This window comes from Phodopus roborovskii, unplaced genomic scaffold (assembly GCF_943737965.1).
Source record: "Phodopus roborovskii unplaced genomic scaffold, PHOROB, whole genome shotgun sequence".
NCBI classification, from domain to species: Eukaryota; Metazoa; Chordata; class Mammalia; order Rodentia; family Cricetidae; genus Phodopus; species Phodopus roborovskii.
Window position 1 is genome coordinate 10,865,677 of NW_026126599.1, and position 27,715 is coordinate 10,893,391.

At 43.6% G+C, this 27,715-nt stretch overlaps 1 protein-coding gene and 1 non-coding gene across 2 annotated transcripts in view; both read left to right on the plus strand.

Moving 5' to 3' along the window:
- The window catches only part of Flt1 (fms related receptor tyrosine kinase 1), a 158,070-nt gene that overhangs the window by 38,020 nt on the left and 92,335 nt on the right, over positions 1-27,715 (plus strand). The window contains exons 4-10 of the mRNA XM_051205137.1: positions 3,317-3,441; positions 4,456-4,618; positions 4,743-4,879; positions 7,445-7,619; positions 9,163-9,280; positions 12,045-12,214; positions 13,105-13,264. Of these exons, the coding sequence (XP_051061094.1) occupies positions 3,317-3,441; positions 4,456-4,618; positions 4,743-4,879; positions 7,445-7,619; positions 9,163-9,280; positions 12,045-12,214; positions 13,105-13,264 (1,048 nt within the window). The remainder of the gene's footprint in view (positions 1-3,316; positions 3,442-4,455; positions 4,619-4,742; positions 4,880-7,444; positions 7,620-9,162; positions 9,281-12,044; positions 12,215-13,104; positions 13,265-27,715) is intronic.
- LOC127237363 (U6 spliceosomal RNA) lies at positions 10,479-10,581 on the plus strand. Its single transcript, XR_007835843.1, has one exon. It is a non-coding gene; the product is annotated as a U6 spliceosomal RNA (small nuclear RNA).

Here is a 27,715-nt window from a genome sequence, read left to right on the forward strand (position 1 = left end):
ACCACACCCTCCTTTTTACTTCCCAAGAGTCCCCATGACTAGGACTTGGCAGAAAATAAAAACAAAGCAAAAATAATCAGGAAAAAGTCTACATGCACCTTTAAAATAGGTGTGCAATAGGAAACAGGGTGCTCACTTTTGAACCCGCTTTCCAGTAAGGGAAAACAGGCCTGTTAAAATGTAGTGGGAAGGAGGGTCTTCCACTTGCAGTGGGATCAGTCAGAGCTGGAGTAAGAATGACATTCTCTGCACTGTGCCTTCATGTGCCATCGTGATTACGGGTCTGGAAAGCAAAAACAGCCATTAAAAACAGACTCAGCTCCACTCTTAGCAAGGGTCCCTGTTGGATCTCTCTCTGTTCACTTGTACTGAAGAGTGACCACCTAGATTCTCCCCCTGGGTAGGAAGACCGAATGTGTCCTGCCAGGTTCCTGCTGCTGCTTTGAGCCCTGAACATTCAGGGGGTAAAGGTGCAATGATTTCACCTACGTGCGCATTGTCTTGAGTCCCCGGTGACTTTATGAGTGGCCTGAGCACTGGCCTCTGCCTCACTCTTTCAATACACAGCCACTTTGATTGCAGGAACCCACTGGCTGGGTATAAAGTCATTTTTAATGTTGTGACAAAGACAAATGCATCCTATGGGAGCAGTAAGTGGTTTTACTGGTGATATTAATGGAACCGTGACCTCTCCCATATCTATGTCCTACAAAACAAAATATGTTTGTATTACGTCAGGCAAGTTCATTCTCAGCCCTTCCTTGAACCACGTTACAAAGGAAATGTACTCTTAATAAGTTCAAAGAATAGAGTGATGGGTGTATGTGCCTATGTGTGTGTGGGGGGGGAGGGATACGTGTGTATACAGGCATAGAGTTATTTACAGACATGATTTTTAATGCCACTATTGACAATATGTTTTTAGTTGTGTTTGGACACAGAACTCTCGCACCTTTGAGTTGCTGTGGGCCTGCTACTGACATAGAAGCAGGTCTTTGGGAGATGGGAGCTGGGTGAAATGTAAGTGTTTGGGGGAATCCACATGAGCAAAGAGACAAAGAAACTCAGAGGTAAAGACAATCCCATTTGAAATTGCTGCTTCATTAGTTAAGAGCCAATGACAGCCATATTTACTATCTCCTCTAGAAACTTTTGATGTCAGTGTTCTTTGTTGGGAAGGGTTGTCTGAAGACAGTAAAATGATATGGAGGATTTACAGTTCAGTTAAATGAATTAGGCTGTTTCCTGGTGTTTGGGACATACAATATACATACATGTATACATGCATACATACATACATAGAGAGAGACCTGCAGGGGAAAAGAGCATGATGCAGTTCCCTGGCCCTGCTGGGTGTCTGCCTCTGCAACCGCATCTCATGGAGGAGTTGGCTCTGACAAGCACCCCCGTGTCTCCAGTCAATCATTTTCTCTCTTTGTCCATGGTGTTCTACACCCACTGAGAATTCCTAATCAGCAAACAGCTCTATTAACCCTGACAGTCAAAATGAAAGCCAATCAGTGACATACAAATGTGTTGTTTTCCTCAAGTCCAAATGGATAGTGATTTCTAATTTGAGTGTTAACGTTAACAGTTATTATTTAATGATGTGTGATCATTCTAAAAAAAAAAAAAACCAACAGAGAAAATAACCGAGCTGAGCATCAGAGGCAGAGGCAGGAGGGTCTATGTGAGTTTAAGACCAGCCTGGTCTACAAAGTGAGTTTCAGGCCAGTCAAAGCTACATTATCTAAAAAACAAACAGAAAGAAAGAAAGAAAGAAAGGAAGGAAGGAAGAAAGAAAGAAAGAAAGAAAGGAAGAAAGAAAGAAAGGGAAGGAGAGATGGGGGAGGGAGAGAAGGAAAACAAGGAGGAGGAGAGGAGAAAATAACTCTTAAAACTAACACCCAAGGATAACTAACTCCCCCTCCACCCACCTACACACTCACACATGCACACAACAGTAGTTGAGGCTGGCCATTTGTTCTGCATCCTTGACTGACTTGCTTGGGATTATAGGTGTGGACCACAAAACCTGGGTCCAGTTTTTTTTTTTTTTTTTTTTTTTTTTTTTCTGTTTTCTCTGCCACTGGGAGTCTGAAATGAAGATGCTCCCGGGGCCAGCAGGCTGCAGTACCTGTTAGATCCTCACCTACCTCTTCCTTGCCCTGGTTTCCCAGTATTCTTTGACTTGCAGATGTCACATCAGCCTCTGCCTTTGTTCTTACAGGGCTGTTTTAAGATTAGTATTATTTAGGGGCTGAAGAAGTGGCTCAATAGTTGAGAACATTGGCTGCTCTTCCAGAGGACCTGGGTTCAATTCCCACCATCCACATGGCAGCTCACAACAGTCTGTGACTCCAGTCCCAGAGGATCTGACACCTTCACACCAGTGCACATTTAAAAAAGGAAGAAGAAGCTTGTTATAGGCTAAGGGCCCTTAGCTTAAAAATTACATTCACTCAACTCTCTTTCCATATAGGCCCCATTCAGAAGTGCAAAGGGCTCAGGATCTCACCAGCTTCACTCACAACAGCCACTGTGGATGTCGGACAACAGTTGCCTGCTGACAGCTCTTGCTTCTCAAGAGCTCAGCATTCAGTTTTGAGGTCTGAGGCCTCTTTGGTTCTTTCATGTGGGACTCCAGGCCCCCTAAAGGCTGGTACCAAACACTCCTTGAAGAAATCATTTGAAGACAAGAGCAGGGTGGACAGTGTTTCTAGAAATGTCTGATGTTCATTGTGATTCCTTGGGGGAATTACAGGAAAGACAAACAGGTAGTTGAAAAGAGGTGTTTTGGTGATTATGCAAAGGCCCTCCAGACCTCTTAACAAGCTTTGTTCTTAGCAGATAAACCTGGAAGAAATGGACCTAATCACTATGAAATGCATGCATTTCCCAGATGCCTTTCTCATTCATTCTTGTCTACCAGGCAAGGTCTGGAAAGTCTTTAAGTGGAGCCTCTGCCATTCAAATGATAATCCCCTCTCGTTTGCTTACTTCTGTCTTCCCCTGACTCTCCCTTTTATTAGCACCTGTGTTTTTCCAGTGGTCACAAAGGCCCTGGAGGGAACTTCCTGGGGCACTTAACATAGCTGAACTTTAAGCAGAATCTCCCCCTTTCTCTCTCATGGCCCAACTAAAGCTTTGGCACTTGGTAGTCTCTGTAACTCCATTGCACATTAGGGTATCAGAGTAATCCCACTGAAGGCCAAGGGACTGTCATGGCTGCAGCATAGTCCCAGGGACAGTCCCAGTCTACAATATCTTACATGCTTACATCTTCAATTACTTCTCTGTGTTTGTCTCCATGCAGATGCAGCGAGTCCTTTCATAGAGATGCACAGTGACATACCTAAAGTTGTGTACATGACGGAAGGAAGAGAACTCATCATCCCCTGCCGGGTGACATCACCCAACATCACAGTCACTCTAAAAAAGGTAAACCTCTTTACTCCCATCACGTTTTGTTTTTTTATTCAAATGGGTGTTATGACATTTTAAGTCTCTGGAGTAATTTTCTTCTCCTACCAAGAAACACTGGTGGGAGTTACCCTGCCCCCTTGTATATTTAAGCAGAGTCAAATGATAATGTCCTAAGCAGAAATCTAAATAACGAAAGAACTAAACTCATGACAGTTTTGCTATATTGTCATACATCCAAAAGTAAGTGTTAATTTCATTGCTCACATGAATAAGCTAGTGTCTGGCAAAGGTACCATTGCCGGAGCTGGGGCCATCAGCAGGGCCACTGGATCACCTGTTTGGGATCCACACATAAGGAGCCACCCTTAGGTCTGAGTTTGTCATGTCCTAGTGGCAAAGGCCTAAGTCCTGGGTGGTACCAAAACTTAACATCTCAGAAAAAAAAGAGGGGGAAAAATTCATTCAGGAGACTCCTCCATGTTTTCAATCAAGCCCCGTGAAGACAGAACGAAAATGTCAGCCTCAGCCAAGGAGCCAGAAGGCTGCTGGTACAAAAGGCTGTTTAAACGCTTTCCCACAGAGAAGTTTAGGAGGTAAGGACCAACCAGCCCCCAACCCCACCTAAGGCAGCACCTCACCAGTCCACACACGTGGGTATCAGGTAAGCTTTGTGGCTGGAGATGGGAAGCCAGAAAAATTTTGGCTGTGATTTCTGAAGCATCCCTCAGGGACAGGTTTGGTTTCCTGTCCCACCTGTGTCCTGTTGCTAATTCGTGTCAGGGCTGGAATCAGTAGAGTAGGCTTACTCAGCTGCTCAAGAAAATACCTAGGTTAGAGTACAGATGACTGCTGGCCACACTGGGCCCTGGTGTTAATCTCATGACTCCTCCCACCCCCAGTCAGTGTCCCTGCACCCTCCTTGAATGGTTCAGTGCACTAGTTCTCACTGTAAATGAAAAGCGTGTTTTCTTGTGTTGTTCTGACACGTTACTGCCAGGACTCTTGTTTAGCATGCTTCTTTCTTTGCAGTTTCCATCTGATACCCTGACCCCTGATGGAGAAAGAATAACGTGGGACAGCCGGAAAGGCTTTATAATAGCAAATGCAACATACAGAGAAATAGGACTCCTGAACTGTGAAGCCACAGTCAATGGGCACCTATACCAGACAAACTATTTGACCCATCGGCAAAGTAAGTGGCTGTCCCCAAGGGTGTGGATGGACACCAAGCACAGTCCTTTGAGCTCTACCTGGCCTGTGAAATCTTGATCTTTAACATTGCATGTATGTATGTATTTTTACTCTTATGCTTGCAGCCAATACCATCCTAGATGTCCGCATAAGTCCTCCAAGCCCTGTGAGATTGCTCTATGGTCAAACTCTTGTCCTCAACTGCACCACCACCACCGTCCTGAACACCAGAGTGCAGATGAGCTGGAATTACCCTGGTAAAGTGAGTGGCCGCTTTTCTAGCTCTTCCCGAGGGCACTATTTGTATCTGCTTTGAGCAGGTGAAACCCCACTGGGTTTTTGAAGTGGGAAAAATGAGAAAGTCCTGCTCCCAGGGTGGTGTGGGTGGACAGGAAAGCGGCAGGTTTGAACGGTTGCCTCCCTCGCCTGGCGGCCCCTGGATGTGATAGTGGGGAACCTGGCTTTGATGTCTGGAGCTTGTTTTGAAGGCTAAGGGCTGCTGTTTCCACGGGTGAGTCTGGAAGGCAAGAGGGACCATTTTATCCTTGGAAACGGTGCATTAGGATTTCAAGACGAGAGGGGAATTTATCACTAAATGCCAGGCAGGGACTATCTTTTGTCATAACAACTTTTCAGGAGATTGTCCTTGTCAGTGCTTTCATGGAAGGTTCTGGCAGACAGTCAGGCACCTGATTACGGTGTGTTTGGTAAAGATACATCAAGCCAGCCATCCAATACTGCACTGGTTCACTCAAGGGGGCAATTCTGTCCTTAAAAAACAAAAATGAGAAGACTGAAGACAGTCTGTTTCCTTATTCAGGTGAAACATCCTTGCAAGCCACAGTTATTTATTGAAATATACAGATGGGAGAACGATGATAAGCTGGGAAGAAATGCTGGCAGGAGGCCCGCTCCCATTTCTCATGTGCCAGTGTGATTTATGTTGCATATCCCAAGGACGGGCTTTTGTTATGTCGTTCAGACTGCCAATCAAAAATAATTTATGATTAAATAATGAACAAAAGATTAATGCTTCACCTCCAACTTGTTTTCACCAGCTTCCCCACCTCACCCCTCGCCTGTGGAAATAGAAAAACTTAGCAACAAAAGATGTAATCTGTTCCCTATAGGAACTGATCAGATATTGACAATTTTCTAGAAAATACTGTTGTTCTGTTTAAATAAGAGTGCTATAACATGAAGCAAATATCTTCTGATAGAAATAAAAATTCTCAGTAAATGTTCAAGGGGAAGAGACTTTTATCTAGTTCCTATTGCTATTAGGAATGTTGATACTGGAGGCTGGAGAGATGGCAAAGAGGTTAAGAGCACTGGGTGCTCTTCCAGAGGGCCCAGGTTCAATTCCCAGCACCCACATGGTGGCTCACAACCATCAGTAACTCCAGTCCCAGGGAAGCCAAAGCCCTCTTCTGGCTTTCTCAGGCTTCAGCATACCCATGGTGTATAGACATGCATGCAGACAAAACACCCATACCATGCACAGAAAATAAATCAATTAATAACAAAAATTTAAAGATGGTATTAGTACTATATCTACTGAGTGCCAATGACCTTCTAAAACAGTGTTGTCCAGTAGGATTTCCTGTGATAGAAAATCTCTGTCTGTCTTGTACACTAAAGTATCCACTAGCCACTGTGGTAGATGAACACTTAGCTGCAGTGAGGAATTCTTCATCCTGATCAACTATTTTAAATAGTCATATGCAGCTAGTGGCTGCAGAGCTGGACAGGGCACCACTGGAGGCCTGGATGAGTCGTTTCCCAAGGGACAAACTGCCAAAAACACACTTGGGAAGCCAGCTCTTCAGAGGGGAAGTCATGCCTCTAGACCCGGTGGCCAAGAGGCTCCTGGTCTATTACACTGGGGACTTCGTCTGACTTTTTACAGCAATGATTGACAGTTGCATCTTTTGTTATTGCTGAGAACCATGCAAATGGCCTAAACATATGTCTGTGCCAACCGGGAATTAAAAGGCAGGTAGGTGGGTGAAAGTTGACTAAGCATGGTAGAGGGAACTAGGTCCAAGCCCCTCAGCTCTGTCTGGACAGCTGCCAAGTCTTTTTCCCATGACCCTCCCCTGGGAAGGATTTAAGAGGGGGAAATGATGCAAGGGTTGGAGGAGACCACATCTTCTCTGCAGTGAGCAGGCCATGGTAGCTAACAGGCAGCTGAAGGAGGTCTTTCCCTGAGATAAGGCACAGATCCTGCAGATGATGGCTTAAATGACCTCGGGGTGTGCACATCCCATCCCCCCCCCTTCACCAGCATTTAGCAGAAGCTGGTGAGCATGGTTCAACAGGTGAACTAATGAAATGGGGGTAGCTGAAGCCAGGATTGGAATTTTCATTCCCATCAGTAGGAAGGAAAACTTGTGCTTATTCACAGGAACGCCACCATTGAGCAGAGGGGACAGGCTACTGTGTAGAGGAGAGCCTGTGTTGGGGAGAAATCACTAAATGCATACCCAAGAGACCCAAGTTCCTGGTATTCTGTGGCCAATATCTCTGTTGCTTCCATCTCCTCCTTAGTAACAAAGCAAAGCCCCTCCGACCTCACTAGGTGCTTTCAAAAAGCAACTGACACAATATGTGTGTGAAAGCCCATTTTAAGAGATGGAGTGCTAAATAAAGGCTAGCACACTTCGTATTTGATGCACATCTGAACAAAGGCAGTTTCCTAATGTTCGGCCTGTGGCGATCTGACATGCCTCCTGACCTAAATCCTGATTGGAGGCACGCTAACACACTGGAACTTTAAGCAGGAAACTATGGAGACTTCTACACCCACTGTGCCTTTTCTTTCTAGGCAACTAAGAGAGCTTCTATAAGGCAACGGATTGACCAAAGCAACCCCCACAACAATGTGTTCCACAGCGTTCTGAAGATCAATGACGTGCAGAGACACGATAAGGGACTCTACACTTGTCGTGTGAAAAGTGGGTCATCATTCAGGTCTTTCAACACCTCCGTGCATGTGTACGGTAAGCAGCAGAAGTTCGACATGCAGAACTACACTGCACATGCTGAGCACTCTAGACATTAAAAGTTGGCAAAAGGGGGCCTGGAGAGGCAATTCAGCAGTTAGGAGCACTAACTGCTCTTCCAGAGGACCCCGGTTCGACTCCCAGAACCCACATGGCAGCTCACATTGTCTCTAACTCTTGTTCCAAGGGATCCGTGCCCTCATAAAGGCATTCATGCAGGTAAAATTCAAGTGGACATAAAATAAAAATAAGTAAGTTATTTAAAAACAAAATAAGTCAATGTTTTTTTTTTTTTTTTTTGACTAAGAGTTATGCAACCATGAACGAAGGCTGCTTTCTCTTGAGTCCCTAAAGGCAAATTAAGCCATGAAGTCTTTAAATGTAATACTTTTGGGAAGAGGGAGTAGAAAGATTATAAGAGTCTGAGGTTGTGGGGAACCAGAGCAAAATAATGTCTTCCGGATGTGACAAGACCTCAGCACTCATGAACCCGCAGCAGCTGTGGTTGCCAGCACAGGGTCTATACAAGACCAAGCCAATTAACATTCCCACATAGATAGGGAAGGGATTCACAAGCCCACACCCCTAACTGAGGAGCTTTGGACAGCAGGTGGCTTCCAGGGGAGGGAGAGTCAGTTCTTCTTAAGGATGTGGCCCATTGTAGGTCAATTGTGCCCCCAGAGGATGTTCCCACACCCAGAAGTACATGCCAGCATAAGCTGGAATTGATGGGTAATTAAATAAAAGAGAAGATTTGAAGTTGGGCAGTGGAGAGGAGATGGGTTAGATCTTCAAGGACTTACTTAACACAAGAAGGGGAGGTGAATTTGATCAATATAATATAGACTATATAATACCAACTTTTAAAAACTCTACTTTTGATTTGGGCAGTTTTGATTTGCTCCGATTAATAACATAGACTGTAGGACAGTCATGACTTCCTCATTTACTATGCCATATAAACAAATCAGAACCTGTTCATCAGTTTTACTTTATCTGGGGGCCATCTCCCTGATACTGCCATGAAGTAGATGTAGAAAAATATAATAAATCACATGGAATTCATGCTCTTCTACTTCTGGTTTAATGATCATGGAATGCCCAAATGGTTGCTTAACTATTAGATGTGAATTCTGTAAGGATAGATAACTAAAAGGCTTTGTGTCCATTGTTGCAAAGGAGAATGGTGTTCTGAGAAGAGCTCTGTGCTATCAGAGGCACTTTTCTACCCTTACAGCTTTCTCAGCTTGACTTTCCAGCCCAGAGCAACTTTCTCCATCTTTGCTGTATCAACTGGGTAGATTTTAGAGATACTGTCCCTTGTTATTGTGACCAATAGTGATGTTCCAGTTGCCAGTACACTGCTTCACGTCTCTGGGACTTGCTGTCAGTTTGCCTGAAAGCGTCATTGATTGACACTTAGGCCCTATAACAGGCTCTGCCAGGATTCGTTCATTGACCACATCTCCACTAAAGGAAGGAGTGAGCTTATGTTTACATAAGCGCATCCCTTCCTGATGCCTTGTTTCTTCTTCCAAAGGAAAGGGATTCATCAGTGTGAAGCATCGGAAGCAGCAGGTGCAGGAGACCATAGCAGGAAAGCGGTCCTATCGGCTGTCCATGAAAGTGAAGGCCTTCCCCTCGCCAGAAGTCGTATGGTAGGCCCGCAATCATTTCCATGTCAGTTGAGATACTGTTTATAAGTAAGAACTTCAGTGACTCACAGTCCTGAAAGAGACACCAAGAGAAGTTGCTTGGAGCAGCTCTGGAGAGCTGGACACTGTGTTGATTTCTGGGTAGTGACACTGGGGAGGGCAGGATGGACCTGGAAGCGCTGGGCAGAGGTGAAGCAAGAGGTGAGGGGTTTGAGTGCTCCATTCAGTTCGGCAGTCCCTCACACATACTAAATCCCCACATCTCCAAACCTTCCTGTGATGCCAACATTCTTCGAAATGAGATGTGTTGGGCAATAACACAGAGGCATCTTGAATGTGTAACATGCTCTATTAACCCTGAAGAAGTGGGCCCTTGTAATGAGGATGCCAAAAATAATTCCTTTATGTGCAGCTGGGTTGAAAGCCCCAGCCTTGTTTTAAAACTTCAACAAATAGTGGCAGGACTTACTCATTGGTAGGTGTAGATAAGTGAACCTACTTGAATTAATGAAAGGTGTTTTTTGTTTTTTGTTTTTTTTTTTTTTTTGTTTTGTTTTGTTTTTTGTTTTTTTTGGATTGTAGTATTCAGAAATGCCTTACACAATTTTTTTTCTTTAAAAAATCAAACTAGTACAGCACCTATGTAAAACAATGCAATCTGTTTAGAATCTGCAGTCATTTTGCTAAATTACTTTTTAATGTCATTATCTTTGGCTTAAACCACTACATTTTAAACAAAAGGTCCACTCACAGTTGATTGTAAAAATAATCCATACAATACAGAAGCCCTGCCACTTGGAAAATCCTCACCAGAGCTTGTCTGGCCCTTGGCCCATCGGTGTTTGTTTGAAGCTAACTCAAATATTTAATAGAAAATTAAATAACAAGTCAAAACTGTATACTACACCTTTGCAGCATTGTAGTGGGAAGTAAATGGACATTTTTATTTTGTAATATCTAAAAAGTTAATAGAAAATTTTAATTTTCTTGCTAGACATAAAAAGTATGGTTTAAGAAAAGAAAAATTATTAAATTTAATAGAATAATTTGTAGTAATTTAATGACCAGGAACCATATTCACGCTTTCATGTCTAAAAAACCTTGTCTATTCATGATGATTTATTCAGTCACTTAATAACAAGGAACAAAAAAACCAAAATATCTACTTATGAAATGATGCCTTGTTCGTAGAATGCAACTGGTACTTGATTTGGCAGCACATACACTAAAACTGAAATGATACAGAGGTTAGCATGTCCCTGTGCAGGGATGACATGATAATTTGCAAAGTGTTCCATATTTTTTCTAGCTTGTTGGAGCCCATTCTCTATGGTGGGATACCATGTTCAGCCTTAATGCAGGGGGCAGGAGTTTGGTCATGCCTCAGCTTAATGAGCCAGGCTTTGTCGGTCCCCACACTGTGGGAGCCCTTACCCTAAGAGAGAAGTGGATAGGTGGTGGGCTGGTGGGGGAGGTGAAAAGGGTTAGGAGGGGTGGGAGGGAGAACTATGGTTGGAATGCAAAATGAAATAATAATAATAATAATAATAATAATAATAATAATAATAATAATAATGAAAACTTAACAAAGAAAAAAGATAGGATGCAACTGAAACAATACTAAAATGCTATTTGTAACCACAAAATACAGCATGGCCATATTAACTGCATTGGAGCTGAGACCTGGTGAGTTTGTCCCCAGGTCTACTGGCCTGACTAAGAGCCATTTTACCTTTCTACAACACAGTACATAGACTACAAATGAAAGGGCCTTTTGAAAGAACTGTGCATTTAAAATCACGGGCTGGAGAGATGGCTTGGTGGTTAAGAGCACTGGCTGCTCTTGTAGAGGACCTGGATCCATTCCCAGCACTCACACGGCAGCTCACAATCATCTGTAACTCAGAATCAAGGGGTCCATTGCCCTCTTCTGACCCCTGTGGGTGCTGCACACACACGGTGCACATCCATGTATGCAAGCAAACACTTAACACATCAAATAAAAGTAAATCTTGAAAAAAATAAGTAAGTCATAGACTAGCTGAGTTCAAAGGGGTCTTGAGAACTTCCAGAAGTTTTGAGGGACACTGTAGCTCAAGCTGGTCTATCTGTTGCACAGGTGGCAGCATGCAGATAGGGGAGAACTAGGTCACCTGACTCCCAGTACAAACAGATGACATCAAGGCATTGATTCTACATTAAAAACATTTTAAAATTCCTGTTGCCTGGTGCCTTTCATTGTTCTTCCTCGAGGGGGATTATTTTGATTTCATTGCAGTTTCTCTATGAAAGGGACAATTGGTGTGACCATTAATGCAGTTAATAAGAACTCCACATGAGCCCACAATAGGAGTGTCTATTTTTAATTTTTATCAGGTCTAGTTGATCTGATGTGTAAGAGTTGTTCTGGAACTTCTCATGGAGCCTTAAAGAAAACACTTGACAGACAGCTTGACAGACTCAGACCAGAACCTCTGACTTGGTACTTAGGTACCTTGTGGGTATATAAAACCACCACTGTCTTCTTCATCTTCTGTTCCTCCCTCCTTGTGGGTAAAGATGAAATGCTACCCAATTTAAATCCTCACCTGACTTTACTGAACAGTTAAGTGTCTAACAAAAACAAAACAAACAAACAAACAAAAAGCGCTGTTTTCCAAAGATTCAAAATTAATCCCCTTGAAGTTACAAACTGAAATGGCAAATGCCATCAAAGTGGCATCATGAAGCGAATGAAGTGACTTACCCACCATGCTGTTAACCACAGGTTAAAAGATGGCTCACCCGCAACGGAGAAGTCTGCTCGCTATTCGGTGCATGGCTATTCATTAGTTATCAAAGATGTGACTACAGAGGACGCAGGGGACTATACGATCGTGCTGGGCATAAAGCAGTCAAACCTATCTAAAAACCTCACGGCCACTCTGATTGTAAATGGTAAGTCTAATTTTGTTCGATCTTTGGGTTCTACAGCTATTATTGACAGTTTGTGAGTTCAAAAGCCAGTAAAAACTGTCAAAGAAAACAAACATTAAAAATATTTGGTTTTGAGTTTATTCTCTTTTATTATATGAGTGTTTTTCCTGAATTGGCATATACAAGTATGTGTACCACATGCATACCTGATGTCTGAGGTCAGAAAAAGGATGTCAAATCCTCTGGAACTGTAGTTATAGATGGCTGTGAGCTGCCATGTGAGTGCTGGGAATCGAACCTGGGTCCTCTGCAAGAGCAGCCAGTGCTCTTAACTGCTGAGCTATCTCTCCAGCCCCACATACATTTTTATATTCCATCTCTAATGGCTGGGATGAAGCTCAATAGTAGAGTTCTTACCTAGTGAGTTCAAAGCCCTGGGTTCCAGCCCAAGTACCAGAGAGAAACAAAAGAAAAAAAATACCACACTTCTGCCTGCATCATAACTACTTCATCTTTTTCTGTTTGTTTATTTGGTTGGTTGGTTGGTTGATTAGTCGGTTGGTTTTTTGAGACAGGGTTTCTCTGTGGAGCCCTGGCTGTCCTGGAACTCACTCTGTAGACCAGGCTGGCCTCATACACAGAGCTCCTCCTATCCCTGCCTCCTAAGTGCTGGGATTAAAAGTGTGTGCCACCATACCCAGCTATTACTTCTTGTTTTTTTACCTCCTGCAGGCAGCCAGGTGGTATTTATACTGTGGAATCAAATAGGCATTTTCCTACATAATATAAGCATTTATTTGTGGTGGTGTTTCCCTGACGTCAAAACCAATGTGACTGATCTCTCATGTGAGACCTTGGAGGAAATCCTTGCCTCTTTCCCCTGACTTCTCTCTGCTTCTCCTCTTCTCCAGCGAAACCTCAGATCTATGAAAAGTCCGTGTCATCCTTTGCGAGCCCGGCTCTCTACCCACTGGGCAGCAGACAAGCCCTCACTTGCACTGTGTACGGAATCCCTCAGCCTACAATAAAGTGGCTCTGGCACCCCTGTCACCACAATCATTCCAAGGAAAGGTATGGACAGTTAACTTGTTGAGTAATTTTCAAAGATTAACTTCTCTAATGGCCACAGTTGGGGGTCACTCACTGGACATGCATTGAATTTAGGTAGAGGCTTTCATTGCATTCAAATAGGTGGACAACAGCTATTGCTTCTCATTGAAGACACATTTGCCCCTGGCTCACAGGGTCACATTTTGCTCAAGTATACAGGAACATAGGACAGAACCAAGGTTTCCTTGGGACCTGGGAGCTGTTATGTGGCTTGGTTAGAGCTTGCATGCGCCTTTTCCCAGTTGAATTACACGGCTAAAAGCTTTCCCACTATGTCACTTACTGGTCTTCCCATTTTTCCTTTTCTCTTCATTGGCTGGAATCCAAGGTCTACATGGCTACCGTTTCCTATCTTGGGTGTGGCCCATGCTTTTTCATCTGTCTAAATTTTGCTTCCACCCATTGTCTGTCTTGTAAGAAGTTGGTTTTCATTAGACCCCAAGGCTCAGCTCTTTTGTGACCTTCTCTGTGAAACCTCTGGACTGCCTCATTCCAGCTCATTTCTCCCCTCCGAGATTTGTTCACACACCATCATCGTTACAGCAGTCCACGAGACCAGGTTTGTGTCTTTAGGCTCTGGATCAGCTGACTGCAACCACCTAGCAGATACTCAGTAGCTGCCACATACAGTGAATGCATCCTACACTCCGTGAGCTACACGACAATTTCCTTGCATCCTGTCTGTGACTGAGCCCTGTTTGTTTTTGTTCCCTGTTTGTTTAGTCTAGAGACATGATACCTGTGCTAGTTCATGGGAGCTAACCGGAGAAACAGGAACAGAATGGACAAGTACAACAGGGAGATTCCATTGAAACTACCCGTGGGTTTCCACTATGCATTTATTCTCCTTATTGTTTTTAACCCTGCCTGAAGAAGGTTGGGAATGATAGCTGTTAAACCAAAGCAAGCAAACTTCCAAACTGGCTTGAGAAAAAACAAGCAAGGGATAATTCTACGATGACTTTTTGGGTTTTCTAGGCTGTCCCCACAATCCTGATTCTTCAACTGTGTCTTAATCCCTTGTTTAGGAGCCACAGTGATGATAGTGGAAAGTTACTGGGAACTTATGGGATTCATGCAGACCAGCTATTTCCACAGAAGTCTGATTTTTCATTTGAGAGTCATTTTCTAAGAATAGACATAGAAGTTACAAAATATTCAGGACTTATGGAAGTTTCCTTGAGAACACAGGAGACCTACTGAGATTTTGTATTATTTGCTAGTTTGAGTTAGGCACCAATCCCCACTTAGTCAGTCCACCTGTTTTGAGAATTGATGTTTGTACTAACAAGCAAATAAACGAAACAGTAAAAACTTGTCATTTAGTATAAAAGTTTAGAGTTCTATTTTTTATGAAGTGGCATAACCTTTTATAGATGTTTAAATTTTTGTTTTAGTAACAGCAAATCTAAAATGTCAACTCTAGTCTTAATACATTTTAACAGTAACATGTTAGAAAAATTCAGTTATGAGGGATGGTACACCGTATTATAAGTTTGGGGTTGAATGACCCTAATGACATATGGCTAGGGCGGGGGTGGGTGGGTGGTCTCAGGTGAACACTGTATGCACCACCTCCCTTTTTAGTCTCTGCGTTGTGTGGGGTCTTTCTCCCCTTCTGTGGAGGATGCTCACCAAGGAAAGATGTCTTACACCATTAAGAAAAGAACATTTCAAGAAGTCTCACCTTAAATGTTTGTTGACTACTTGAATTATTCTGTTAAAGTCACTTCATTATTTTTTAATTTAATTTAATAATATATGAGGTAGATCAAACATGGATGGTTTGGCTCTTCTCCACAATGGCTCCTTCTTTTTCTACTGTGGTGTTGCTTGAAATTATCTGCTTAAATTGGATACATCTGTGAGCAGCTTCTGTTCTTTGATCAAAGGGTACTGATGGAGAATCTGCCTGAGGCTTAGTGCTTGGTGGCTGAGTAAGACGTATTCAGAGTCACCAATGAGAGTGACATACTAAAAATATCAGAACAGCTTCATTACACTGTATTGGGGGGAAAAGCTGGGCTTATACCCAAAAGAAGCCCTCTGTCATTACTAAAAATTTACAGGTGTCTTTGTGTAAACATTTTTTCTTTGCTTTGATTAACTTAGATTACTTTGTAGATAGAACTTTCATTAGTAACATGTATCATGATTCGGGATGTTCTGTTACACTTATCTTCAGTTACGTATTTGCATGATAGTGTCTACCCATGATCTTTGATTATAAATATGCCTAACATTTTAGAATTCTTTTATATACAATAATTATATATGTGCAGAATAATTATTAGTACTTACATTTGAGACCTTATTCAAGGGCATGTCTATATACGGCCACAGCTCAAGCACTAGTTTACTTGGTATCCCAACATTATTCATTGGTTTTCCATGACCAGCCACTTAATATACCCAAGTTAATACAAAGAGAGATTCAGAGCACTCAAATTTCAACATTTCCTAGAGTATGACAAATAATTTAGAACTTCGGAAGTACAATGCAGCTAGAAATTTCTTACTTAAAAGTATGGGGTAAAATGCTTTATGCAAATGAACTTTGTTTCAACTGAGTAACACTGTGGTTTTTGTTTCCTCTATAATTCATTCTTGTAAAGCATTAGTAAGATGCCCTGGTGGGCTATTACACAGCAACACAGCAGGATAGCTATAAATAACAATTATATGTTCTATAACGCAAAAGAATTTACGAAAGGATATTCAACATTCTTGCCACCAAAAAAAAAAAAAGATTAATGTTCCAGCTATGTTTAACCTGACTTAAACATGTTACAATTTAATTGTGCATGAAAGTTTCACACAGCACCCCATTATATGTCTAGTTTATAGGATTATATGCATCAGCCTAAAAACACTACAAATAAAGTGAGGGTATTATTTAAATTTGTATAACTAATGAGCAAGAAGTAACTGAATGTCTCTCATGTCCCTTTCCTATGTATTTGTGTGGAAAGATGATCAGAGAAGGAGACAATTTCTTGTGAATGTTTACTAGAATTGAAGTAAATTGCATGGCCAGGTGGTGGTGGTACATGCCTCTAATTCCAACACTTGGGAGGCAGATTTCAAGGCCAGCCTGGTCTACTAAGCCAGTTTCAAGACAGACTCCACAGCTACAGAGAAATCCTGTCTCTAAAATCATAATTTAAAAAAAGAATTGAGGTAAAATGTCAGCACTAAGTGGAGGTAAAATGTCAGCACTGAGTGAAGAGGGGCTCGGGACTAGTTTTCTTTATCTTTAACAACCAACAGAGACTTCCAGATGTTTGCTAACCCTCTTCCATGCTAGCCCAGCATCCACCTAGGAAGCTCCCATGAGAGTATTAAATGTTGGGTATCCTTCACATGTATGTCACCTGAAATAAAGATGGTTAAGCACACTTCACAGGCAGAGGTAACATGCCTGGGGAAAGTCCACAGTGACAGAGAAATTTGAGACTAGGCTCTTACAAGCACATTGAGGAGGACATTTTTTGGAGACTCATACACTTCTAAGGAACATTGAGGGAACATGTTTGCCTTCGTCAGCTAATTTCAAAACATGAGAAATGTTAATGACTATTTCTGAAAAGTGAATAGAGATGATGGGAAGTCAGATGCAATTTCGCTGTGCTTTAAAAATAGAAATCTAGTAAGTCTGGGGGAAACAAGAGGGTCAGCGGAAGAAAAATTGAGGAACTAGGAAGAGTTAAATAAAAGTAAAAAGAAGAACAGAGATGTGGGCTGGAAACATTGATGCAACTCCCCACTCAGTGACCATTCCATCCATCCTTTCCCACCCTGGCAGGAAGTGGTTCTGCCCTGCCCTGCAAAGATGATAAGGCTGGGCTAAGGCGGGATAGGCTGGTGAACCAGCTACCTCCCCTGTAGCCCACACTCAGTTCCTGGAATTCACTTGGCTCTTGATTTTAAAGAATGAAATAGGATTATTAAGCCTCCTGGGCCAGGTGATACTCTTCTATTTAATTTTAAAGATTTTTTAAAAACTGGTATATGAGCATTTGTCTACTTGTATGTATATGCAACAGATACATGCAGAGCCCCAAAGAGGGCATTAGATCCCCTGGAACCTGAGTTACTGATGTTTGTGAGCCATTACATATGGATGCTGGGAACTGAACTCAGGTCTTCTGCAAGAACAGCCAGTGCTCTTACCCGCTGAGCCATCTATCCAGCCACAGGCATTGTTCTTGATGGCAGGTCCCCCATGAGCTCTTCCCCTGCAGCGCTAATGTACTCACTCACATGGGATGACTTCAGAAAAGACTATGCAGGGCAAAGAGCCTGGTCTCTGTTGCCAAGTGACAGCCTGGCAACAAGGACTCCCTTCCTGGGGATATGGGGTTCCCAAGAGAGGGTGAGGAGAGGAGTTTGGACATTGTCTCTCTGTGTCCCCAGTCATCGGCTCTGTTCTCCCAGGAGGAATCTAGGTGTTCAAAGGCTGCTTTTGTTTGTGAGTTTCATGAGACCTTCAGGTAACTGGCTAATGTTTCGTCTTATCCCCACAGGCATGAAATAGGGAGTAGTTGGGCCATTCTCAATGGCACTTTCTGCCAGCTTAGCTCATTTGCCCCACTGGTAGCCAGAGCAACATGGTTGTTTTAGGTGTGTTTCCTCCTTTTTGTAAAGGACCAGACACACTTTAAAAGCAAACTTGAGCTTTACAATGTTATAGTATTGACTTCTTTGCAAAAATGTCATTTTAAGAATCAACTGTGGTGGTGAATGCCTTTAATCCCAGCACTTGAGAGGCAGAGGCAGATGGATCTCTGTGAGTTTGAAGCTAGGCTATATAAAAAATTCCAGCCCAGCCAGTCCTATATAGTAAGATGCTGAGTGATGGCCAATGAAATGTTTTAGAGATTGCATTAACATTGTCTGTATCACATAGACTAATTATATATATATATATATATATATATATATATATATATATATATATAAATAATCATACTGGCCATGTTAAATATCACTTGTCATTTGATTGTGTAGGGCCCCACTTGTTTGGTGCTTGCTTATTGGACATACGTGTGTACCTGCAGAATATCTACTATGTACTATTGTGGAGCTAGAACATCAGCAATCAAGGAAATGGGGTCTATTCTTGGCACTGCCCCTGACCTCTGTGGGACCCTGGCCAGTTAGTTAATCTGAGGAACTTCCCCTCTGTGAATGGCAGTTCCTAGTCTCCCCTTTCCTCTCATTCCCAGGAATGGAGGAGCTCAATGAAAAAAAAAATCCCTTTAAATCACATGTTCTCCTTTCAAAAAGCCACGGAATAACAATCCAGCTGATGTGCATGGTCTTGCTCTTCGGTTGCTTATAAATTGCAAATTAACTTGGTCAGTAGCTGAAGATTAATGACAAATGAACAACATTTTAACTGATGGAAGCTGGGTACTTATATAGGCAATGTTCTGCCAAATAGAATTGGCTCTGTGATTTTTAACACAAGTAATTACCAAGTTAGAAAAAAAGGCAGGGCTGGTGATGCTTAATGCCAGAGCACTTGCCTAGCCATCCCACATCTTCCCTGAGGCTAGCCTGGACCATCTCTAGCAGCTACAGCCCAGCAGACATCACCTCTGTCCATCTGGCTCTAAAAATTTCCCTGCTTTATTTGTTCTTTTTCCCATGAACCCACTCAGGGAGGGAAAGGCAGCACTGAGTCTTAGCTCGTGGAAGGCTGTGGGGGGTAAAATTATCTTTATGTCATTCTTAACTATACTGGTGAGTTTTCTAAGAAAAACTCATTTGATCTGTGATGGACCCTAAAAATCGCTGTTTCTACAACTCTTAAGTAGGTCACATATGGAGTTTAAACTAATTATGTATTTTAGAAGACAAGTAGGACAAAAACATTCTCTGCCACTCAACAACACATTGACATCCCATCTCTGAAACACTGAAGAGAGGGGTTTGGGGGTGCACATCTAGAACAAGTTCACAGGTTCAGGACTAAGTGCGATTGGCCCTCTGCTCCCATGGGAGGAGGGGTGGCCTACAAAATCAGAGAAAGATGAGTCTCTGAGAAGGGCTGTCCTAATTACATTTCTCTATTGTTTATATTTGCACATGGGCAAGCAAATCGAGCCTGCATCATTAGGGAGGTGTCAGGGATAGCTCATTTCATTCTGGAGAATCATCAGTAGTTTGGGCATCATCAGTGGGGTGTGCAGAATGAAACAAGACACAAACAACAGGGCATGTGAGAAAAAAACCGAGCCGAGTAAGACTGGCTGTCTTATACGGGGAACTCTTATCGCTAGCCAGGAGTGAATGTTCCTTTACTAATGAGACACTTCTTACATTCTCTGGGATAATTGTGGGATGAGGAAGCACATACTGCCCAATGTGAGTGTCCAGACAACAGCCCTTATTAATATTTCATACACAGTCCTGAGGAGAGAAGCACTGCTTTATCTTCCAGACAAATGTGCCTTTCCACTTGCCAATGCTTTATAAGATTTCTCTTTTCCCACTGTTGATACTACTGCAGGGAACCCAACATGTAATTGTTTCTAATGAATTAACTGTCTCCTATAATTGCTATCAAACATTTCATTATGTGTTTTAAATTAAGCCAGAAGGCTGTGTCCTAGGAAGTCCATGCTGGATGAGTTTTATTGTGGTCCTTTCAGTGGGGGTTGACATAGTTTACCAGGATTCATGATAGCAAAAGATAGTGACACACAATTTAAGAAAATGCCTCAAGAAGATGAGCCAAGCCTTTTGGATTATCCTTGGCCATGTAGAGAAAGACTTTTAAATATGGGATGAGCATATTTATTGTGATCTGGATAACAGATGATCCTTAGCTGGTGGATGATAGGCTGGACTGTAGATCTGTGTTTAGATGAGAATGTTTTAGCTCTGTAACCGTTGACCTTATGGAGTTGTTTGTTGAAATACGGACTTTAGCAGGCAGTTTTAATATAACTCAGTGCCCCTTTAGCACAAAAAAAGAACCTGGTAAATAGAGGTGGGAGGATGTGGACTGTAGCCTCAATGGTACCCGACAGTGTATACCTACCCCAGTCCTTGCTGCTTCACACTCCCTATTGTCCTTAAGACAATGGTCTACTGAGTTATAGTAGATCTTGTAGGTTTGATTGGTTTGTCCCTTTGGCATCAAAACCTCTGTCCATCATATATATATATATATATATATATATATATATATATATATATATATACTCTCTAGTCTACATAGCCATTTTCTATGAGAGTTACAGTTTTGCCATATAGAGCCTGAAGCTCAGAGTTTGTTTGTCAGGTATTTTCAGATTATAGAATAAGAGGAAACGTGTGTGAGCCAGTGTGAACAGCAGGTCTGAATGAAATGAAGCTCAGGGCAATAGTGAGACAGATTGTTAATGAATCTATTTACTGTCTATTTTTCCCTCGTGACCATAATCCTCCGTGGCTTTCTCACTGTGCAGTAGCAATTGATCTGTGGCAGAAAAGCGCCATTCGCTCATTTACTGTTCAGGATGAATGTTCTGGGCTGAAATTCAGCAAGCACTCAGCCCCCCACAGGCCATGGCCTTGTTTCCCTGTCAGGACTGCATTGGGTCTACATGGGTCGTGTCTATTGTCAGGTTGGGTTGGTGGTGGGTGGCTAATGGCTAGTATGGCGGTTTAGAGGAGTGGTCATGAAAGGGTGCAAGCTAGGCTCTGAACACGATGAGTAGGACTTGGAATAGCACATGGAAAGGGACAGTGATGGGGCAGGTGTGGCTGAGGTCTAGTTAGAGAGGGCGCACCTGTCTGGCTCCGAGAAAAGAAAAAAGGCACCATAGGGAAAGCAAGCTTTACCACAACCTGACAGTTTGGGGGGGGGGGAGTTGTCACCACTCCTCCCCGGGCAGTGCCTGAGAAATTCTGCTGTCTCTTGACTGTCAGCCCCCCTTGTCACTTCCTACAGATGGCCTTTTACAGACTCATTACTGGTGCTCATATCTAATGTGTGACGTAGGCACTGAATCCCTGAAAAGGTGAGAACACAGACTGTGAAATTGCATGGTGACAATGTTCCCTTTTCCTGGCCCCATCAATGGGAGTGAAGCCAAATGGTCACCTGCCACTGCCTTCTTGATGATCTGCCTTTTGGAGTATGGAGAAGCCCTTGGCCAAAGAGGGCAACAAAGTAGAGTTGATTGCCAGCTACACCATCAACAGTAGGTGCTGGAAAACTTTAGGCTTAGTATAACATGTTAATTCTCTTTATAGAGACCAGTAATTAAGCCCTTACTAAGAGGGTGTGGCAAACTTAATGTGTAGTATGCCTGTATTATCTCATCTAATTACCACAGCACTTCCAGGGGCAGAGATTTTAGCATCACTGGTTTTCAACTCAGGCCCAGGGTTCAGAAAGCTTGTTGGGAAACAGTCCTGGTGGATGTGCCTGGAATAAAAAAAGAAAGAAAGAAAGTGGCCAGTACATCAGGAGGAGGCAGCTGGAAGCAGTTTGCATGTTGCTTCCAGCATGGGTTTCTCTAAAATTAAAATGACAACCACCAAATGAGTAATTTCAGTCAAAAAGCTGGTGTTATGATATCAAAAGCCCATTATGCAAAGTTAGCAAAAAGACTATGTGGCGTACAGTTTAAGGACATAAACTCTGCAACCTAAGATCTGGCTCTGCCACCCACTGCCATCTCCCAGCCTATATCTCTCCTAGAGATCCTATATCTCCCTGAGTCTGGGGTGCAGTGGAGTCAGAACTGACAGGGGGAGGTTATGGAGGGTTAAGAGGGACGGTGCATACAACACACTCAGCCCTGTGGCTGGCATATCGCATATGCTGAGCTTCTTTGGTGAATGTTGCCTAGATTGTATAGGGTACCCTTTAGGCAGCTCTGGGGTGGCTCACTGCCAAACCACACCTGCTCCTGAAGAGGTGTCAAACCCGCTGAGAACATGTGTGCACTGACCATCAACTATCTCACAAGACTATCCCTGCCTTTTGGCAAATGTTCTCCCAAGAAGCATGCTTTTGTCTTTGAGCAAGTATCTGACAGCTTACTCTAAAGAAAAGGGACCAGAAATGACTTGTAGCCCCAGTTATTTATGTTAGAAGGTTACGGCAGCTGTGTCTATGGTAGCCAGTTCTTCAGCTATGAAGTGCTCACTGACTCCAGTCCTGGGTAGCCCTCAGAAGCTTGCTCTCTCTCTCTCTCGGCTCTTGGCCTTTTTTGCTTGTGTGTTTTCTCATTAGAAATACATTATTCTGCTATTTTCCATAAATGTGACTTGTCTCTTTGATAGACACAGCCACCCTTCAATAAAAGTAGGAAGCAAAACCCATGTGCTTCTTCCAAGAGACATGGAAGGAGAATGTACACGAGGAGGAAAAGGTAATTTGGATTAAAATGGTGCTGTGACTATGAGCCAGGGCTTCTGCCCACCCTTGCAGGCTGGAGAAGAGCACCAGTGGCCCATCTCCTGTTTTTCACTAGACCAGAAGATGCCTCTTTCCCATGTCGGCATCCTTGTCTGCACTGAGACTGTCCAGGAATGTCACTTTGTCAGGCACTGACTCTGTCAAGCTGACTTCATTCAGGTCCATATCAGATCCTGTTGTCACTAAAATTGCCACTGTTAGTGGATGGACACTAATGGTGTGACATAGCGATTAGTTTAAGAGGTGGTTTGAGGTCATTTGATGGTCACTAGTGCCACTCTTTTCAGCACATGTGAGGTCAGTGACCTATGGCAGTTGGGTGCCACTCCCAGATAGGCCATCCTGTGGGGAACTCAGTCTCCTCACTGGGCAGCTAGCTGAGCCCAGGTGGACACTCTGGGTAGTTAGCTCGGAACGATTAATAAGACAGTCACTGCTCCTCTGTAGCTGTTAGTGCAACTAGATGACAAGGGATGTGCCAGCCTGCCCCCTGTGTGCTGGTATGATGCTAACTAAGCCTGTTGTCTCAATTAAGTCATTCAGTAGCACTGGGATCATCTTTCAGTTCTTTCCACTTGCTTTTTAATACCTACACTAGAGAGTCATGGTAGCATAGGGCTGGCTCGTCACAGCTGGCAAGGCAAAGAACACATTCCTTGTCACAGAACCAGAGGTGGTTCGGATGGAGTACAGGAGAGAGAGCAAGATAGAAGGATCTGTCTGGGCCACAGCAGGCTGACTCTGCAACTATGTTTCTGCCCCAGTAAGGGCCTCAGGGCTGGTAGTCGTAACATTGCTCAGTGTTGGCCAATGACAGAACACCAAGCAGAATTTGTTACAAGTGACTTTTTGTCATCTGTGACCCAAAGACAAAATTTTGAACTTGTTTAAGAAAGCAAAAGGATCCAAGGTCCTTAACGATTTTTCTGTGACCATCATTCCTGTAGTCAGACATCTGCTTTCCCACCTAAAAAGTTACTCCTCCCTCACCCCCCCCCAGGCTAAACCATGACTCTGTGCCCTGCTGCATAGCAAGTAAGCTGTCTTCCTTTCTGCAAGAACAAACCACAATGACAGTCTGACATGTCCATCACTGAACGATTGAACTACCTACCCTCTTACGTGTCCTTCCTGAGTGTGTTAAAGGATATTATTGGTAGCCACGCCTAACATTTCCTTAAAGATCTCTTTATTAAAGTCACCCTTCCTTAGCTGGCCAAATAGTCCTTCACTGAGAGGAAAAATGAATAGACAAAATAGATGTCTACACTGAGGTTCCTATCTGGGTGTAACACTTTTGGCCTCCAGGTCCACCCAGGTGTTAGGCTGAGGAGCCCTGATCTTGGTGTAGACTCTGGAAGACCCTGGGAGTGGGGTAGGAGCTGTCGGGGCTCACACTATTACTGGATGCAGAGGCCAGCATGAGGAAGGAGGGCAGAGGCTAGAAGACAGGCCTGAGTGTGAATGGACCACAGGGCCTCTAGAGCAGGAAGCCGGCCAAGCTGAGGCACTCACGGGAAAGCTCTTATCTAAACAGGGGTGGCCCAGGGCTCTGGATCCCCTCCACCATTGTCCAAGGAGCTGACCCAAAGCTTACCTACAGTCCCCAAAACTCTTCACTGCCCCACCCCCTCATTGAGACAAGAAGTAGTTTTCAGTATGGCTTCTAAGGCGTCACAAGGTCTCTCAAGAAAGTCACTCCTCCAGAGTCCCCTTGGCCTGACCCCATGACCACCCTGAAGGCCCAGGCTCTCTTCCTGAGTGGAGGGAGCAGGAACCATTTTGTCTAAACAGGCCTTCCAGCCCCACGCCTCTTCTGTCAGCATCCTCTCCCCAGACTGTTTTCGTTTGTTCTGAGAGAACGTGAGGAGGGGGAAGAGCGCTGGCAGAGTTTATCAATCTGTTGCTCCAAAGCGCTATCACCAGTGTTTTGACACAACACCCACAGTAGCAGTGAGATGTTTACATCAGGGCCTCCTGCAGGACGGAGGCCATGATGGCGACCTCAGCCAGCCTGGCCCTGGGTGTGCCTTCTGGGCCCACCTCCAAGCAGCTTTTCTTTCCCTTTCTGGTTTTTGTTTTCTTTTGTTTTAAAGACATTTTGCAGCTTCAGTTTTCTCTTTGTTGCTCCACTTCCCTTTTGTTCCCTAACTTGGATTCTGCTTTTACAGAGTATAGCCATGGTTAGCAGGAGCAATGAAATCTCATTGTCGTTAAACACATCAGCACATGCCCATCCTCACTCACCGGAACCGAATCAAAAAACAGGGAGAACATTTGATTTGGGTCTTTGTAGAACTTTGTAGAGTCTTGATCTCTTTCTTCCTTGATTAAATTGTAAATATATATTTAATACACTTGGGCAATGGTTCAGGCTTAATGTAGACATTTGGTAGGTGTTGGGGTACTCAGCCCAGCACTGCCCCTCTCTCCCTACAGCAGGGGTGTCCTGGAGTCTATTAAAACAGGTGGACTTCTGTCAGCTTCCCTCAGTCCTGAGTCTGGCACCCATCTTCTCAAATGAGAGGACCACTTCATCAGTGGCTAAACCCACCAGATGCACAACTCCACCCTCCAAAGAAAGGGAAGAATAGACCCAAATTTGAGGTGGGAGGAGAAGACAGGAGGCCCGAGGAAGTCTGAAACTCAAAATTGTTCAAAACAAGCATGAAAGGAAATGCACAGGTGCTCTACATACACCATACTTGTTAGTCATGGGAATGGCCTTGACTTCAGGAGCTGTAGAATTTATCAACTCAGTGAGCAATATATGAGATGAGATTGCACACTGAGATGAGAGATGTTAATTATGTGTGTGGGCTTATAAAAGCCAAAACTCCCCAATGTCATAATAGTATTGACAAAGAGCTGAAGGCATTCTTGTTATACACAAAGAAGCATTGGGGGGCTGAGAAGATGGCTCAGCGGGTGGAAGCGCTTGCCATGCAGGCCTAACCACCCGAACTCAATCCCCAGAACCCATGGAAAAGTGGCACTTGTGCAAACTCAAACATACAATAATAAATAAATAAAGAAAGAAATTGATAAATAAATAAACTTAATTTCTTGAAAGAACCCTAGAGTACAGTGACTTCCTGGAACATGATGAGGGTCTGTGGGTGTCATAGTACACGAGGTGAAAGGCTTGAGTGTGGTATTCGGAAATGTGCCAGAAGGGAAAGCACGTTCTGCTGGCAGAAGGGTCAAGACGGGCACTTTGACTTGCATTGCTGTTCATTGTGGGTCCAACCTGCCTCCTGTCTGGGTTATAAGAGAGCCAGGAGGGAATAGTGCAAACCCATCTCCACAAAGAGACCAATGTAAAGCACAGAGGTCTCTGTCATCTGCAGTGAGGGCAGCTGTCCCCACTGTGTGTCAAGGGAAGGACTTTGGAAGTAGGAACCTTGAGCAGTCTCACTTGCAGTTAGACAGTTGAGGGGGACCCAGCTCCATATGTCAGTACCTAATTGGCTGACTTCTTTTAATTTATTTATACTGGTCTCAGATCCTACCGAAGTTCTTCAGCCAGCCCCAGAGCATTGGACAGAGATGATACAAACCCACCCTTGCCCCCAGAATTATTTCCCTTTGGTTGTTTATAAACACCTCTGCTTCAGTGTGGCTGACACACTGTATGGACCTGTGCAAATACAGGCGGGAAAACTGAAGCTCATTAGGAAAGGACAGGGCTTGGAGTGCTGCAGAGGACGCGCCAGAGCTGGTGACAGTGGCCTTGTCCAGAGTAGTGCATGGGAGCTTTCTTATCTCTCTCTGGCAGGAGTTGCCGTGGGCTTCCTGTGGGAAACCAGGGGCAAGCTCTGCTTTCCTCTTGTTGTTCGGCTTCCGCCTCCCTCAAGACTGTTCCCAGCACCGTGGTTATCTTTGTGTCTTCAAACATGGCACAATCTACTTCCTCAAGAGCTTGATGTATTCTTAAGACTTGGGCAAGCGCCCCTCCCCCCAGTCTCTTTTCAAGTGGTGTTATAGAGGCAGGTCCTCATTGACATTCTATTTTTATGATTCAATGACAAAGAGGGAAAAATAATAGCCCCTAAATTAGGAAAAAAAAAAAAGCCACAGAACCTGTCCTTTTCACTAGAAGGACCTGGCAAGCAAATGAAGTCGACAGTTTCCACAGGAGGGCTTGAGTCTTGGTAAATGTCCTCAGAGGTCAGGATGGCCGTGGAAGGTTTGGAGGCCAGTGGCCCCAGGCGAGCCCAGCCGACTGTATTTCCTTTGGGAAATGACTATTTCTTTGCAAGTTTTAAGATCTTTGAGGAAGCCTCCCCTCATTCCTTTCAAGGATTTGAGGGGCAAAAGAAGGTACCCGAAGCCGCCTCTCCCAGTGGCAAACCCAAATGTGTGCGCATGTGCATGTCTAACCCCATGAGGAGGAGTGCCTACACAAATTGCAGCAGTTCCTGTAGGCACTGAGGATGTGGCAAGGGTGAACAGTTCACTAACAGTTCACGATACCAATGCTATAGCCTAAAACTCAGAATATTGATCATGCAAACAAAGGGAAAGTGACATTTACACAATCATCTTGGAACCTTATTGTTAAATTATTTCTGTTGGTCGGTGGTGGTTCCCTCCTTTAATCCCAGTTCTTGGGAGGCAGAGGCAGGCAGATCTCTGTGAGTTCAAGGCTGGCCTGGTCTACTGAGTGAGTTCCAGGACAGCCTCCAAAGCAACAGAGAAACCCTGTCTTGAAAAACCAGAAAAGAAAAAAAGATTTCTACTAGAAGGGGGAAATGTGTATTTTCCTCTTGGTTCTGTTTCATTATACTAATCAATAAGAGCAAAAATGTTCACTTCTATTACCTGATGATTACAAAACCAGTTAGCAGAAACCTCATAATTGCCCCAAGGAAGGATCCACCCTTGTTCTTTTTTATTTTAAATCTTCTCATTTACTATAAGGTGGTTTTGGTGGGGAGGATTGAGCCCAGACATATTTGGTCACTGATTCTAGTTATCGAAGTGAC